General features: G+C 39.7%; 1 protein-coding gene across 1 annotated transcript in view; it reads right to left on the bottom strand.

Annotated features, from left to right (window-relative positions):
- Window positions 1–4,488: 4,488 nt before the first annotated feature.
- LRIG3 (leucine-rich repeats and immunoglobulin-like domains 3) overlaps window positions 4,489–16,524 on the bottom strand; it is a 55,166-nt gene continuing 43,130 nt past the window's right edge. The window contains exons 13-20 of the mRNA XM_009880876.1: window positions 16,081–16,244; window positions 12,200–12,520; window positions 11,378–11,659; window positions 10,320–10,772; window positions 9,947–10,105; window positions 8,720–8,863; window positions 8,354–8,629; window positions 4,489–5,215 (exon numbers count right to left, since the gene is read on the bottom strand). Of these exons, the coding sequence (XP_009879178.1) occupies window positions 4,971–5,215; window positions 8,354–8,629; window positions 8,720–8,863; window positions 9,947–10,105; window positions 10,320–10,772; window positions 11,378–11,659; window positions 12,200–12,520; window positions 16,081–16,244 (2,044 nt within the window). The 3' untranslated portion in view covers window positions 4,489–4,970. The remainder of the gene's footprint in view (window positions 5,216–8,353; window positions 8,630–8,719; window positions 8,864–9,946; window positions 10,106–10,319; window positions 10,773–11,377; window positions 11,660–12,199; window positions 12,521–16,080; window positions 16,245–16,524) is intronic.

Raw genomic sequence — 16,524 nt, 5'->3', positions numbered from 1 at the left:
CTTTCAAAGAAATGGCTTAGAAAATCTCAGTGCCTGTCTTATATTCAGGGGATCTTATTACCTCTGTGAAGTAAGTACCGGTGCCATCATATTGGAAATTCACAGAGTTTAAAATTAGCCACCATTCATTTCAGAACACTGTATACAGAGGTGCTCAGGTTGCAAACTCCTGCATCGCACTTGTTGGTGAACAGCCCATGGTCAGCAGCCAAGTTGAATGGGCGTAACACAAAAGCACTTGTTGATGGCTGAGAAAAAGTGATCATGCCCAAGTGCTATCAGCAGTCCATAATCTAGAGTAATTTATGGTTCTGTTCTCTGTTGTGTGGGAAATAAAATCCTGGACTCAAGTCACAAAGCCTAAATTTGTTTTACAAGCAGTGAACTTAAAATACTACCAACTTCACTCTCAGGTCCTGTTGTCCCATGGCATTCTTGAGTCACGTTGATCACGGACATTTTGACACAGTGGACCCCGTAGACCACACGACTCTGGGAAACTATGCATTGCACCAGCAATATTTAGTCTTGAACACAAACACAGGATAACAAATGGATCTTGGGTTTTTTGTCTACCAGAGAAGGAGATTTTAGCTGCAGTAAGACATAACTCTCCAGATGACATGCTCTTTGGTGCAGAGCTGCTTTTTGGCATTTTAGAGCACAGAGGATAAGTGGAATGAAATACACCAAAAAAATTGCAAAGAGCATGGGAATACATATATTGTGTTATAAATATTGTGTATGTCTCCTCCCTTATGCATTTATTGCATATTCATACCAAGAGCTTCCTAAAGCTGCAGCCAGCCTGTCTCCTCACGCTTCCGCTCCTCTCCTCCAGCACCCAACCACTACTGACCTACTGCCTTCACCTGCACTCTGCTCTGTAAGCCCAATACATTTGTCTGAGCCTGTAAACACAGTGACAGGGCAAATAAGGAAACTGGAAAGAGAGCAGTGTGGGTTGCCAAAGAGTGGCCCCAAAGGACTTCGGGGCGGTATTGAGCTATGAGAGAAAAAGCAGCATGGGAAATGGGAGAGGGCTCCTGTGCCTTTTGGTGAGTGATGGGATGTGCACAGATGTTGTTTCAGTTGAACCCCAACACTTCGGCACAATAACCGTGAAAAGCACTTTTCACCACACATAAGTGAGCGAAGACACTACGGCTTTTATTCCCTGCTGTAACACTTCCCTGAAATGTAATAAAGGAAGATATCTAGGAAGTTCTTCATCTGTGTAAAACCCTATGTATAAGAATTGCACCTTTGTTATACATTGGTTTCCTCCCTCCACTGAACAGGCTGAGGTCCTCCCCTCCCCCCTGCCCCAGCCTTATTTTCTTAATAAAGTAATTTCACGCAGCTGCTAAACCAGCATCCAAATAGTCAGATGCATTCTCTGTCACAAAACAATACACAAAGTTAGAAAAAAAAAAAGAAGACTTCACCAAGAAAACACAATTTTCTGAGATGTGTCTCATCTGTGACACGAAGTCTTACAAGTAGCAAGTAAAATTTCTGCTTACGTTTGTACTTAAAAAGAAACACAATCCCCAATTATGGTCCTGGCTTGTAAGGTTGGGAGAATACAAGTGTTTCAAGTATAAATCTTCATGCGAATGTTTAAATGGAACTTGAATCTTAAGTCTTAGTTTTAAGCTTCTTTGCAGCAGCTCAAGGAATAAGACCTAAAAGTTCAAGAGATCCCCGAGACTGAACGTTTGGTGACATTAATGAGTCCTCAGTTGGAAAAGTGTAGCAACATTCTCCAGCAGAAAGTCTGAGCCTAACTCTTTGCCATTGTGGCACTGTCAAGATCCATTTACAGTTAAGTAAAAATCTAAATTGAAGCATTTGGTCCTGAAATACTGTAGCGTTCCTTAAGGTTTTATGCGTTTGAATTAGTAACAGCCTTCTGTTGAGGAACTACACAGGTATCCCCCCGTGTCATCTCAGACACACCATTCAGGTTATTCAGTTAGGAAACGTTTGCTCCAGAGACGTTCCGGTAAACAAGTAACTCCATTTATCTGTCTAAAATTATTAAATATTATTCAGGGCTTGCAGAAACTATACCTCAGCAATTGTTTGTATGAGTTCATTGGGCAAAACATTTTGTTGTGTAGAGCACTAAGAGGATACTGCCTTTAAATAACAAGTTTTAAGTGAGCCCATGACAAGATTGCAGTTGCTGCTGGTCATAAAACTGAAAAATGTCCGTTTTGTCATTCAGCAACACTTGTTTCTCATTCTAAGACTCCGAGAAGCAGTGTAAGCTTTACTGACTGTTGGCCGCAATTTATTTCCCCATCCCATTAACAGGATTTAGCTTTCAGCTGTGTAAGTATCAAACTACCAGCTTCCTAACGTCTGGATCTTCAGAGGAGGAAAGGGGGAAAAAAAAATATTAAAAAAAAAAAAAAGAATGAAGGAAACACTTGCAAGCCTTTAAAACAGATGTTTGGTTACATCAGCAGTCTGAAAAAGAACTATTAAGATGCTGCAAGCATCTTGCAGTTTACAGATTGCCACTGTATTTAAGCACAATCAACTTAGTAAACATGCAAAGTCACACTGGCAGAAAAGAGGACTCGGGAGCATTCATTTCCATTTCTGGGTATTTAAGGCATCAAATAAAATTTTAGTCGTTCGTATTTTTGGGATGCTAAGTGAAACTTGATGGGAAGCATTTAAAACTCAGTCATTGACCCTGAACATTTATTTGGGTAGAGAGATCCATGCCCTTGGAAGATTAGGATCTTTACACTCTCCAACAGCAAGTCAAAAAAAAGAAAAAGTATTTAAGGGAGATGAAAGAGGAGTAAAACGACACTGCCACTGTTCCTAACCTTCCCTCGCTACAGAAAATAAATCTAAAGATTGTTTTTCATGATGGACCTTTAACATGGAATCTTAAGGATAAACATTCACTCTGGAATGAAAGATGTACTTACTGTTTTTAGCCTTCTTTGGTCTTTTACATATGTCAAAAAGCAACGTCTGGACACAAACACAAGCTATCATGGCCCCCAGCTCTCCTACCCCAAAAAAAGCTAGGGTCAAGGGGTGGGGGGAACAAGGAGAGTTATCAAGTGAATCCAATTTAAGATTTCTTGCCTTATTGACTTATGGCTTGTGCTTAACTCAGGAAAAAAATTAATCTCTTTCAAAATGCACTTCATTATAATCAAATACCCATATCAATGTCTGTCACCACATCAGCACATCTGGCAGCAATGAAGACAAATTAACAATAAGAGTCAGAAAATCTGGCAATACGATCAACTAAAGCACGCAAAATCCATTTCTACCCTTAGACCACCAGTGACTAAGGATGGATTAACTTCCTGTCTCTAATACTGGCGCCTAAATTAAAGGGAAATTGCATCGCAATCTGGGTACCAGGTTTCTGGCTACAAACAACAAAAAGCCCTCAGCTCAGCTACACGAGGCAGCAAAACCTTTGCTCTAGCTTTAGCCATGATGTCTGTGATGGCTCTACTCTTACAGCTGCTTTTCATTTAGTTTAAAAGAAGCAATTTGGCAACCATGTAAGTTTGCACCTTCAAAGCAGACAGATGTAAAAAGCCAATGTCCTGTAATATTAACCATTTTGGAGTCTTGCTGTTTTAATGCGGAGAAGACAACAGGACTCACAGCTTTTTAAAACAGTAGGTATCTGTATGTAGAAAACCAAATAAAGTGTTTTCACTTAATTACCATTTTATAGTAAGCAATCCTCTTTCTCTGACTGTGTATTGTTAAAGGCATTGGGTTCACTATTGCAAATTTAATCCAGCAAGAATTTACAATTGCTCAACTCGACTGAGCAACTGACTAAAGCACAGATCTCACCTATAACCAGAAAAGGGCAGCTGAATAAGGAACAGAAGCCGGAGTTAAACCAAACAAAACATTATCTTGTACTTGGATTACCTTCTAATGTTGTCCATGGAAGTGGCTGCAAAAGCAAAAAAGAGGGAGAAAGGGTATGGGAAAGCAAAGACTTAGGCATGCACCAAATATTTGGCAAATGCTTAACACTAAGCCGCTTAGAAAAGAGTGATGCTACTGGGCAGACATCCAGTGCCTTTTTTCTTCTTTTACTAAACAGCTTGATATGGATTTTGTGCATCTACTTTGGGTACCCTCCACCAGATGTGTGCACGCTATTTGCGCACAGGCACGGGCAGACTGTTGGTACTACAGCCTTGCATGCATGAAAACTGAGAACACGCGCACACACATCTGATGGTAGGAATTCACAAAGTGGAAGATTTGCGTACTTATTTTGGCACAAATAGCTTCAACCCACCAGCAGTTGTGGCAGTACCACACCCGCTCTTAGAAGCTGAACATATTTAACACAGTAAATCCAGAGATACCAGTTTTAGCCAAATAAAGGTGCAGACATGCAACAGAAGGCACCTACATATGCAACATTCCTCCATCTACAAACACAATTCACGCTTTTCATTCTTCGTACACTAATGTGGGTCAGAGACCACATGGCAGCATATTTTATTAAAAGTAATGTGCAAATAAGATGCATGATACCTGCAAACAGCATGGAGTTTCCATTTGTAAAAAGGTACAAATAACAGTACAAAATTAGAATGATTACTACTCATTTCAATAAAATGAAGTCTGACATAGAAATACATATGCTGTATTATTTACACCATTAATTTACAAAAGATATTATTTGCATAAAACAAAGCTATAAAATAATTAGAAATATAGTATTTTTATAAGGAATGTTTTCCCTGTATAAAAATGTAGAGCATTTTGGCAATTATGCTTTATTTGAATAAAAATGCATTTATCTGTTCTGAATTCATAGCATCATGTGGTTTCTTTCTTCCCTTCTTCCTTTCCTTATTCCCTTTTTAAATAAAATTCCACGCTGAGGTAGTAGTATGTCAAAGTATTTCTTTGGTTCCAGAAATCAATGGCAGGTCCAAAAAGAGCTATGTATCCAAATCAGAGGATTGGAAAGCCGAAGTCCTAAAGTTTTCAAAGGACTGTTTGTAAGTATAAATGCTGTTTTCTCCTCTAGAAACTGTCCTTTCCTTTCCATCTTCATCTGCCTCTGCATCGAAGTCCAGTGAGGCATGAGGATTATTATGGGAGGTTTTTGGTTGGCAATTTGCTGGCTGTCTACAACTTGAAAGAGAGTCCAGCTGAGGCCTCCATAAAGGCTTTCCAAATGTTCCTGAAAGACAGTGAGTGAGTAAGTACAGACATACTGATGCTAAGTTTTGTGTTTCACTAAGGGCTGCGCGTTAGAATGCAAGCCATGGATCTACACAAGCAAAGGTTCACCAAAGTTAGGTTTTACTTCACTGTTATTTTACCCCTTAAAAGAAAACATTGGTGTGATCACAAGCATAAGGTAAGATTCTGCCACCTGATACATTAAAAACATTTCCAAAGTAAACGTGTAGCCACACACGACTTCATTACTTTTGTTTTTATGACTACTCCCATGCCCATTTTTCTCTGGGGAGGGTGCTGAGGGGGAAAGTGTGTGCACTGACCAAACTGCAAACATCACAAGACCCTTTCTAATGCAAAAGTCAGAACGGTGTCCCTGTGTTTTTCTTCAGTGAACAAACGGCTTATGAAATCTGCTGTGCAGTTCCGCAAAAATAAAAAAATAAATTTAAAAAAAAAGAGAGAGAAAATAACCAACATGTATAGGGTTATACAACATCCTCCCACTGTGCAATCTGAATGCTAAAAGAATCTTTTTCTGGCTAGCATCTCCCATTAATAATAAAGATCCCGCCAGCCAAATTCTCCATTCACACATTTGTCTCTGCCCACAACTGGGTAGAACAGATGTAGACCAAAGAGAATTTGGCTTTTTAGTTGAATCTTTATTAATAATTATCTGGATTCACTAGCCAGAAAATAATTAGTGTGCCTGTCACTCTTCACCATTGGGAAGGTGTTAGCGCCAACCCCTCTACAAGAAGAGCCTTCTTTTTTATCGCCAAAGAAAGGTACGGATGTTGCAAGTCGTAGTGTCTGTAAGTGACACTCAAAAGACAGAGGACAGTGTGCCATGGGCTGACTTGGAAGAACTCAGCTTTTATTAATAACTTAACACTATAATCATTAATGAATTTTGCACCCAAAAAGCCATACTTCTAGTTACACTTAGTCGCTAGAAGCAAAGGTTTCAAGTAAAACTCTGAGAAGTTACTAAAAATGTATTTGGACAAGGTCCATATTTGCATCAATGATTTGCAGAGCAATTTTGCTCCTAACACAATATGAAAGGATACGCCTCACAGCACCAAAGCTACAAATGAATCCTGTCTTAAATATAAAAAATAAAAAAATCTAAGCTGTGAACTTTCTGGCTCATGCATTAACAGTGATGTTAATGCCAGCTGTCTTCTTCACTGCAATTGTAGAGGCAAAAGGGGGCTGAATTTTAACAGTGACACTGAAGTAGCGAATCCACAACTAAAAACAAGAAATCTATCAAGACTTCTGCTACAGCTACCACCTCCAAGATCTAACCATAGGCTCTTTGAGTGAAGAGTGCTAACGACTATGAAGCATCCAAAGCAATGATGATGCACTTTGGGTGGGTAGTAGCTCAGAGAACCGACAAGAAAAACTAGCTCTGCATAGATTTTTAGGGCAGAAAGGGGAATATGAGCCCTCAAGCTTGCATTAACTCCTGGATATATCCACGTACAGCAGAAGTACTTTCTACAGAAGACATGTGGTAAAGCCCTATCTGCAAAGTCTCACCACAGCAACAGTGGCAGGCAGCCAGGAGAACGTGTGTAGGCCCAGGGCCTCTGCCAGATGTTATGGCATCTGCAATGTTTTACAGTCCAAACATCTGGCTTTCGAAGGGGGAAAACTTCAGAGCTTGTAGCTCCCTCCCCACCCCTGAGAACAAAGAGCCCACTGATGCACATTCCCCCAGGTCCCCTTGCAGAGCCAGCAGACCCAGGACTCGACCAACCATGCCTGACACACCAGCCGGGAGACAATCCACGGTACCAGGGCTACGCTTGGTGCTCAGATGTCACAGGGATGAAAGCCGTATGTGAGTTCATAGGCGTTTTCAACCAAACCAACACCCAAAATTTAGGGAGCTTCAAAGGTAAAGCAACGCTTTTCTCCTTCCCCCCACCTCTCCCTGCAATCTGGATTAAAATTGTAAACCCTGAATTAAGCCTCAGGAACTCTGTCCGGTTAAACCATGACAAACTCTTCTGTCATACACACCATGAGAAAAGAAGACAAAAGAGGGGTAGAGAGATTTTTACACAGTGCCTTACTTTGATGGGTAAATAGTTCTGGATCACTGTGTTATACAATATATTCTCATACACTGAAGTTCAAGTCTCGCCACCTGCCCCGAGCCCTCCTGGGACCTTGCACACCTTTTGCCTGTCAGGCAAAACTGCTGGTATGCCTGAAGTTTGTTAAGGTGTATCTAAGTAAGTATCCTAACATTTATGGAAATCTGCCAGCTATATTAAAATTAAAGGTAAGCATCACACCACTGATAAGATTTTTATGTAAGCATGAGCTATTAAGATCTCCTGGTAATCTAAATACGCTCATTACGGGGTTTTACTGTAATCACTTTTCTGTTCGTGACCTTCAAACATTTGGGACGTCGTATCTAATGGTCCTTAGAAGTCAGGTTTCCCAAGAAGCAGAAGAGGGCTCACAGTTACACCCAGAGGTGAACCACCTCACTAGACTGCCACATTTGACCTAAAGACTCCTTCGGTGTGTGTCACTTCTGCTGCTGACCAAGCCCCAAGCTGGACCCTTTGTAACACGGGATAGGGCCCATCTCCTGGCTAACTCCCAGTAGGATCCAGAGGGTACCCTGAGTTCTGGGGCATCCAACTGTCCTTACACACTGCAGTGGAGAGAGAGTGAGCCTATGTGTACAGTTCAGTTATGCAAGCCTTAAAAAAATAGATGCTGCAGTATTGCAAGTTACTCAGGAAGGAAGAAGGGGGAAGAAAACAAAAAGACAAGAACACATGCAAAAAGTCACAGACGACTCTCAAACTGCCTTTCCTCAAATACTTCCTGTATCTCCTCTCCTCCTTTCTAAAGTATTTGTTTACGACATGCTGTATTATCTTACTAAGTTCACGGACACCCGCAAAAAGAAGCCCATGCAAAATTGCACAAAATTAGTTTTTTCACAACACCAGCTATATGAGCATCTAAACACTACTGCAGAATTACTCCTATTAGGAGAGGTAAAGAAAAAGCTGAGAAATCAGTCTTGCTTAGTGTTGGAAGTAGGAAGCAAGAATACCAGCAACCTGAAGAAAAAACAATAGGTAGAACATACCCATGAAAGTGCTGTTACTGATAATAGATGAGGGTTCCAAACTTCTGTTTAAATCAAATGTGTCCGAGTTTAGACTTCTGCTTTTTAGTCCAGTTCCTTCATTTTGAGTATAAATGGAGTTAATCAATTTGCTACTTGTAGCCTGCATCCCAATTATGCCAACACACTGATCAAAGGGATCTTCCAGTGGAGGTGAGTATTGATAGCATTCCTTTTTCCTTAGATATCCAGACTCATAAGGGTCCAGGCATGCTGTTCTTTGGTCAGGGCTGCAACCTAAAGAAAACGCAAAATTGTTTTTACGTAGATTTATCATAGCACAAGATCAAATTAGGACTAAAAGTCTCCCTCTGCCCCCAAACTTACTTGCACTGTATGCTTCAAAGGCCTCAGAGCTGTATGCATTCCCTTTTAAATACAAAGTCCCTGAAGTCCCCAGATAGTGGCACAGGAATGGATCTGCAACACCCTCCAAGTCTGTTTCACTGCCATTATCCAGATGGCAAATACCTTAAAAATAAAATTGACATGTCAGCATATGTTTTTTTCTTAAGCATCAGCTTAAGGTTTCTTAAGTAAGTTTTGTTCTTTTAAGAACCTCATCTGTTCAACTAAATTTCATAGTGCATATAGAGCTTGCTTAAGCTAACCTTTTAATGAGAACTCCAATTCTAGCAAGTGTTCAATTAATTAGCTTGACAGAGAATGTGTCACACTTTGCTTCGTTATACAGTCCCTGGATAACAGAACAAACCCAATCACAGGGATCAGAACCAGGCACTTAGTTCCCCCTAAAGCACTGGAAGTCAGGTTTATGCTTTTTTGGAGCAGAGTGCTAACAACAAAGTCATGAGTGGAAGAGTCTGAGGGAGTCACTGGCTGCTTGAACAGCTATCCTGACTTTCAGCTCAATGGTTCCCGAAAGCAGTAGACATAGTCTGTGGTTCTTGCTCCACAAAGAGGCTGCTCCTCTCGCTACTCTGCAACTGCAGAACTCTCTCACCACTGTTCCATTCCCACCTGCCCCAACTCCTAACTGTACCTCGACCCCAACCCCTTCCCAGCAAGGCGCCTTTTCCTCCTTAACCCAAGTATGTTCTGGATTTTCAGGAGCCAGATGTATAAATATTAAGTACTGCAGCTTTTAAGTTGCAGTCACCTTAAATCCTTTATTCACTTTGACCTTAATGACTTTCCAGCAAGAAAGTTTAATCAGCTATACTATGTTGAAGTTATGTCGGTTTTACCACCCACCCCTGCGTTCCATTACAAGCATCCTTTTTAAGCTGTAACAGAGGAAGACATGCTGTTGTAGTTCCTTTTGGACACTTGTTTTGGAAATGTGGTCAGTTCCAAGTTTACCCTTGAAACTAGAGAAAAACTTCATGATTTAAGCAAAACCATGTCATTTGGATGAACAGAACCAAGTTTCTGTTATTATCTCGTTGAAGCAATACTAAGCAATAAATTTCACACACACTAAACCTTCAGTGAAGATGTTTCTGTAGCGTTATTTCTATTAGTTAGAAAGACAATAGTCAAACTGCAGCTACTCAAGCAACATGGAAAATCTGCTTAGCATTTGACACCTACCATTACTGTCCCTCTGCTGCAAGAAATACCCTCCCATGGAAGATGTGAGGAACTGATGATGACTGCCATTTTCAGATGAACCATAACCATCCTGCCTTTCAGCCAGTGTCCCCTGGGATGACAGGTAACTTGGAATGTCAGCAGGCAAATTTGTTTCATCTGTGGGGAAGCAAACCACACACACCAAAGCCATCAGCATACTTTAGAGTTTGCTGAAGCATTTTTAAGCTTGTCAGCAAAGTGCTGAAGGTAACAAGCAATTCGCTCTTCTGACTCTGAGTGAAAGTACACAAATGTTCCTACAATAAAGTCATCACAAAGCAACCACCAACATTTTCTTTTCCTTTCCAAGGCAAACCTTTAGTTTACACACCTGTATTTGTGATGCTGCAATCTTCATTTCTCCTTCTGGTGTGGTAGATGATGACCACCCACACCAAGGAAGTGCCCACCACACAGCAAACCACAGCTATGATCACAATGCCAACTGTGGCCCATCCATCATCGTCAAGCGATGGGGCAATGTTTTGAGGAGAATCACAGGTGGGAGTAGGAATTACATTGAGACGGATGTTGCCCCGTTCCGTTCCAAGTGTATTAGACATTTCACAAGTGTATTTCCCAGCGTCTTCTACATCTGTATCCACAATAATTAGTAACTGATTGCCGGCAGCAAAGAAATGTCTTTCTGTTACCACGAGAGGGCTGTCATCCTTAGTCCAGTTCAGTCGGGGTGGAGGGCTACCACCAGCAATACACTGCAAGACTGCAGTTTCACCTTTTGTTACAGTTCGATCCAGCAAAGGCCGCAAAAATGATGGCGTTTCTGAAAAGAGAGCATAAGCCTTACATTATAAATGACCTTGCAAGAATGGGAACATGTCCCTTTCCTTCACAGCTCAAGAGGAAAAGCTAAATTAAATGCATCAGTAAGGCCTAATGAAGCTTACTCTCAGTCTCAGAAAAAACACATTCAAGGAATTTGAACTTAGAGCCTACAGTTTACTTGTCAATTGATCAGACCTATACGCTTGATTACCGTAGAAGGTAAAAAGGCCAAATCATACATGCTCAAGATTGCATAGAACTAGATTAAAAGTGGTTAACAAAATGTCAGGAAATCAAAAGTTAAACAAAATCTCTAAACAAAAATAACACACCCCCCTTTTTTTTTTATCCCCTGCATATCTGATATTCTGTACACACTGAGAAACATAACTAACTTTTATTATTTTGCATCCTAATAGTGCTTGTGTGCCAGAGTACATACTTCTAATCTACAACTATGTGTCAATACAAATTATTGCAGAGTGTTATGTCTATACAGCACTTTCATAACAACGCTATTTTTAATCAGCTGATGATTTTAAGAGCGCTCAGCAATAGTTCTGTTCAAGGAGATTATGCCATCAAGGATTGCCCATGTCTTACCTAGTACTGTTAATGTTGCATTAGCTGAAATGCTTCCAGCAGTGTTTTGAGCTGTACAGCTATAGACGCCTGTGTCCTCAATCTTCACATCAACAATGAAGAATACATCATCTTCAGGCATGACATGCATGCGCCTTTTGCGCGCTGCAGGAAAATCTGTTCCGCCATCCTTCTGCCAAGCAATCTGTGGGACAGGATGCCCAACTGCAGCACATTCCAAACGTGCCATTGCCCCCGCACGAATGGTTAAGTCCATGGGGATCTTTGTAAATGAAGGCAGCACTAAAGAAAAGTTAGTAACACCAAAATGAATAAATGAAACATACTTTTCCTTTTTTGCACAGCATATTCTTAACACCTTTCTTGGGCCTAAAAATGCGGGAGAAGTATACAGCCTAAACCTATCAGTAGCCAGCAAAGAGAAAAGGAGGGAGCTGTGAAGTATGCGAGACTGCCTAGACCAAAATCTCCTTTCTGCTAAGCCTCCTACATGACCTTTCCATAGTACCTTGGAACAGAGTATACACGTACCTCCTGTAAAAAGAGAAGATGAAAGTTTTCCCATCTTGTTACACAGATTTTGTCAGATTAACTATGAATTGGGTCTCTTATTTGTTTTTTCGTATACTATGGTTCAGCACAATGGGGCCAGATGTAAAACCAAATGGTGATTTTGGAGCTAGATACATTTTAATAAATTATCTCATCTTACTAAGGGACCATCTAAAAGACGCACATGATGAGAATGGAAAAAACTGTGTTTACATATCTTGATTAAAATCATTCTACATTAGGTCCACAAGCAAAAAGTAACATACTTACTGTTTACTGTAAGTTTGGCTTTGACAGAGTAGGACGAACCAAAGTGATTTGAAATAACACACTGGTATTTCCCTTCATTACTGAATTCAACATTGCGCAGTCGAAGGATGGTAGTGTACTCCATCACTTCACCGCCCTGTGACCGGAGGTGTGCATAATTCTCCATTTCAGCATCTTGCAGTAATTCATTGTCTTTCTTCCATGCAAAAGTCATTGGGGAATCACTGCTGCTGGCTGCTGAACATACAAAACTCAAATTTGAGCCTTTGATTGCTGACTGGGTTTCTGGCTGGACAGTGATCTGTGGTTTAGGGAAATCATCTGCACAGAAAGGAGAATAAGAAAAAGTAACACAGAGGAAGAGAAAAAAATAAACGTGAGGCTCGAGGACTCTTCTCAGAAAGAATCTGAAATCCTTGTTTTATAAGTTTGAGAGAGGAGGCAGATAACTCTTTATAAAATGGATACACAATGCTTTCACTTTAAATTTCACTAGCCTTAGGGCATTTAAAGATCCCATATTTATAAGTTTATTGTGCCAAGTCATCTCTTATTGAAGAGAAAGCACATTTGAAAGCAGACTGTGTGTACAGTTTGTTCAACAGCAGCACTAAAGAGGACAGAACTACCCCCTGACATCTGTAAGAACTATTCTGAATGTCAGTCATGCAGCCAACCCTTCATCTTTATAACACCTCAGGCTGCTGTGAGTTTTTCTTTATTGAAAGCATAGTTCTTCTGCCATCAAAAACTCCAAGTTGAAGTTGAGGGTTTTCCCCAAATCCACAAAAAACAATCATGTACAGAAGTTGCTGTTCCAGTGATTTGTGGCTGGTCCACCTTACAAACAGAGCAGTGCTGAAGATCCCTTAAGCAGAGCAGCACACAAGAATTTCAAGATATTAGTTTCTGGAGATCCCTTTACTATTGGAAAGCTACCTTCAAAGTGCCATTTTGTGAGTTTACAAAATCAGTTGCCTTCTGAACTATTTATTCTGTCAATTGCATGTACAAAAGGAATGGGCAATTAGATGCTTAGTCTCCCAAAAGCAAAAGCCTTAGCATATTGCCAACTTTCAAGATGTTGCCTACCTCCCAACGACGACGCAGGCCCAAAACTTCACAGGCACTGCAGGAAAAGCCCTGGGCCCCAAATACGCCTTACTGCAGACCTGCCTCCACTGCAGAGTCAGGTCTTACCTAGCTGCTTTGCCTCCCTACATCTTACTTGTTTGGAAACAACAAACCAGGGTCAAAGCATTATTTCCTTGAAGAACCTCCATGCTGCACATTGCAAAACAAAATGAGATGTGCAAAACAAAATGAGATGTGCAAAACAAAATGAGATGTGCAAAACAAAATGAGATGTGCAGGTAGCCTGAACTCAAGCTGCCTGCAAGAACACTTGCAAGTCTGGAGCTGTGCACCAGGGCAACATGGATCCCCCGATCTGGGACCCCGAGCATGGGCCTTCAGAATCTCCCAGGCCATTTGGTTTTCAGGCTTCATACCCATGCCTTAAATCCTCCATGACAAACTATATACCATATGCAGATTGAGCTCATACTTTCACTGACATTGCATGGGGATAACTAAGTAAAACTTGGAAATACTTAAACTAGCCTTGTGAAAGGACGGGAGAACCTACTTCATTCTGGTTTAGTTGTACTATCAGTGGAATAATAAAATATTTTTAAATCTTAATCATTTGGCACGCGGGGGGGGGGATGAAAAGGTCACTTAAATAAGCAGATACTACAGAATACAGAAGAACACTCTAGAATAAGACTGGCAATGTGTTTTGTCAGAACAGAATAATTTGAGTGTATTTAAATACATGTATCACAGAAACGCACACATACAGACACACAGATACATAAACACATATACACACAGATGCATACACACTCTCTGAGCAATATATTTCTCATTTTATAGAAGCCACTTGATTACTACGTAACAGAACACAAACTATTCATTACCTAGATGGTACTTTTTAAGCATAGTTATGTTAACTTGAAGTATTTAATACAGGTCAAAAACTCATCTATTCTATTTTTCTTTCACAGTTCTCTTCAGTACAGAAATGTCTCATCATTTATTTCGGTTTGAAAGACATGATCTTAAGAAGCCCAAATTACAGAGATTTTTCTGGTTTTTGTTTGTTTGTTTCACAGATAGGGAACCCTCACCTAACATATGCTTTACTTTAAAAAATTTAGGATGACTCACCTCCTATCTCCTAGCTGTTTTCAAAAAAGTAACTTGGCATGATTTGGATGATTTATACACTCATATAAATTATATGTAATAGATTATTTATTTTCATTTCGGACAGGGCTTAACACACTCTTTGAAAATACTATAAAAACAAAAGTGGCCATTGTAAACTTGTAAGACAAGGTGCATCCACTCAAATGTCTAGTGATGGCACACTTCAAAGATTTAATAAACAAACACTGGCTGATTGTATTAAGAGATTCTAGTTACTTCTGCATGACAATTACTTCACATATTAAATGTAACAACTTAGTACATTCCTTTTTGCTAATATATCTTTAAGTGTTTGAAATTAATTCATTAAAAATGTCATTCAGCAGATAAAGAAAGATCACAATTCCTTGTGGTTTAACAAATAAGAGATATATATTTAAATCCCCCAATTTAATTTCTTGCCAGAATGAGTATCTCACAAATAAAGAACTATATTTCATATATACTCCATTAGCTATCAAGTAATCTGTAATTTCCTGTACTATGTCAACTTCTCCTTTTCACCAGTACCTAGATTACGCACCATCTACTCATTATTTAACATTAATATATTAAACATTTGACTGCTAATAGGAAAGGAGAAAACAACATTTTTGTACACCATTGTATATTCTGAGCCTGCTTTCCCACAAAAATTAAGCAGTCCTATTTGCTATGACAGGAAAGTTACTGAGAAGACAAACATGGTTACTGTTTTGCCTCCAAAGAACAGAGAGTTTGAATTGTCTTTACTAAGAAAAATAAAATGTAAAAATACATGAAATCCAGTTAGCTTTTAATTTCCTGGTATTTTCAAAGTTCCAAGTTCATATCTCAGATGTATTAGAGTACTCAAACACACATCTTTACTCTGAATGCTTAGCTTCATTTTGCTTTAAATAGGCAGGTAACATAGAGGTAATACTGAATGTTACTAAACACACATAGAGAAATTTCATTTTTAAGGAGGATCCTATCACCTCAAATTCTCAAGTCAAAGTAAAAATATTTGGTGTACTAAAATATAAAATATCAGCAGTATAACTGTGGTAATTGGATGTTTTAAAATACAGTTTACATACAGGCAGTAACTTACACGGCCCACATAATTTTTAAAGTAGACAACAAACACACATAAAAAAAAGGTCAGAGCTGAGGCCAGTCTGGCTATTTTACCTTCAAATTTTCTCAGCTCTGGAATAACCTCAAGACTGATGAAGTATGAAAATAATTTACAAATAATCAAAAGCAAAAACTGCATCTTTACTTTGCCAAAATACGTCTCACTTAAAAGTGATGGTTATCTAAACAATATCCATCTTTTAAATCTAGAGGCATATACATTTACCACCACAGCCTATTCAGCTTTCCTTTGCACGCTATGCTATGCACTTGTAAGCAAGCTGTACATACAACAAAAGTCAGAAAACCACCACTCTCCATCTTGTACACAGCCACAAACTTTGAGCATCTACATTACAGTCTTGGAACAGAGAAAGAAATGTTAACAAATATTAAATCCTCTCAGTTTCATTAGAGAATTCAAAACTTATCAAAGAAACCACAACAAAAATCCACACATTCAGCAAAATTTGTTCTATGGAATGAGGAGTAGAGGCTATACTCACCACAGACAAAAACATCCAGGCTGACGGCAAAAATACTTGTCCCTTTTAGCAGCTGAGGATGGGCACAACTGGCATTTACAAAGCTCTGAAAGTTGTTCTCTGACATCCACTGCGGCAGCCATTTTAACTGGCAGTCACACAAAAGACTCGACGTGTTTAAGTGCCTAAGAAAAAGCAATTATGTTCAAAGCCTGTTTGCTTGTTTTTTCTGTTTGCAATACAGATCTGTATGAGCACACGTCAGTAACAAAACTAAATTTTTAGGCTAAATACATACACGACAAGAGAAATACAGCAATATTATTTAGCTCAGATGTGGTGACACCCTTGTCATGACTCCTACATTCTACAAAGCAGATGTTATCCTGAACTCCCAGCTTCTGCTACAAATAGGAGTCCAGGCAGTCAGGCACGTTTGCAGTGTCTTGGGTACAAACCTACAGT

Source organism: Charadrius vociferus, unplaced genomic scaffold, assembly GCF_000708025.1.
Source record: "Charadrius vociferus isolate BGI_N301 unplaced genomic scaffold, ASM70802v2 scaffold52, whole genome shotgun sequence".
Classification (NCBI taxonomy): domain Eukaryota; kingdom Metazoa; phylum Chordata; class Aves; order Charadriiformes; family Charadriidae; genus Charadrius; species Charadrius vociferus.
Note: the sequence above shows the minus strand (reverse complement) of the source record. Positions and strands in the feature narration are given on the sequence as shown.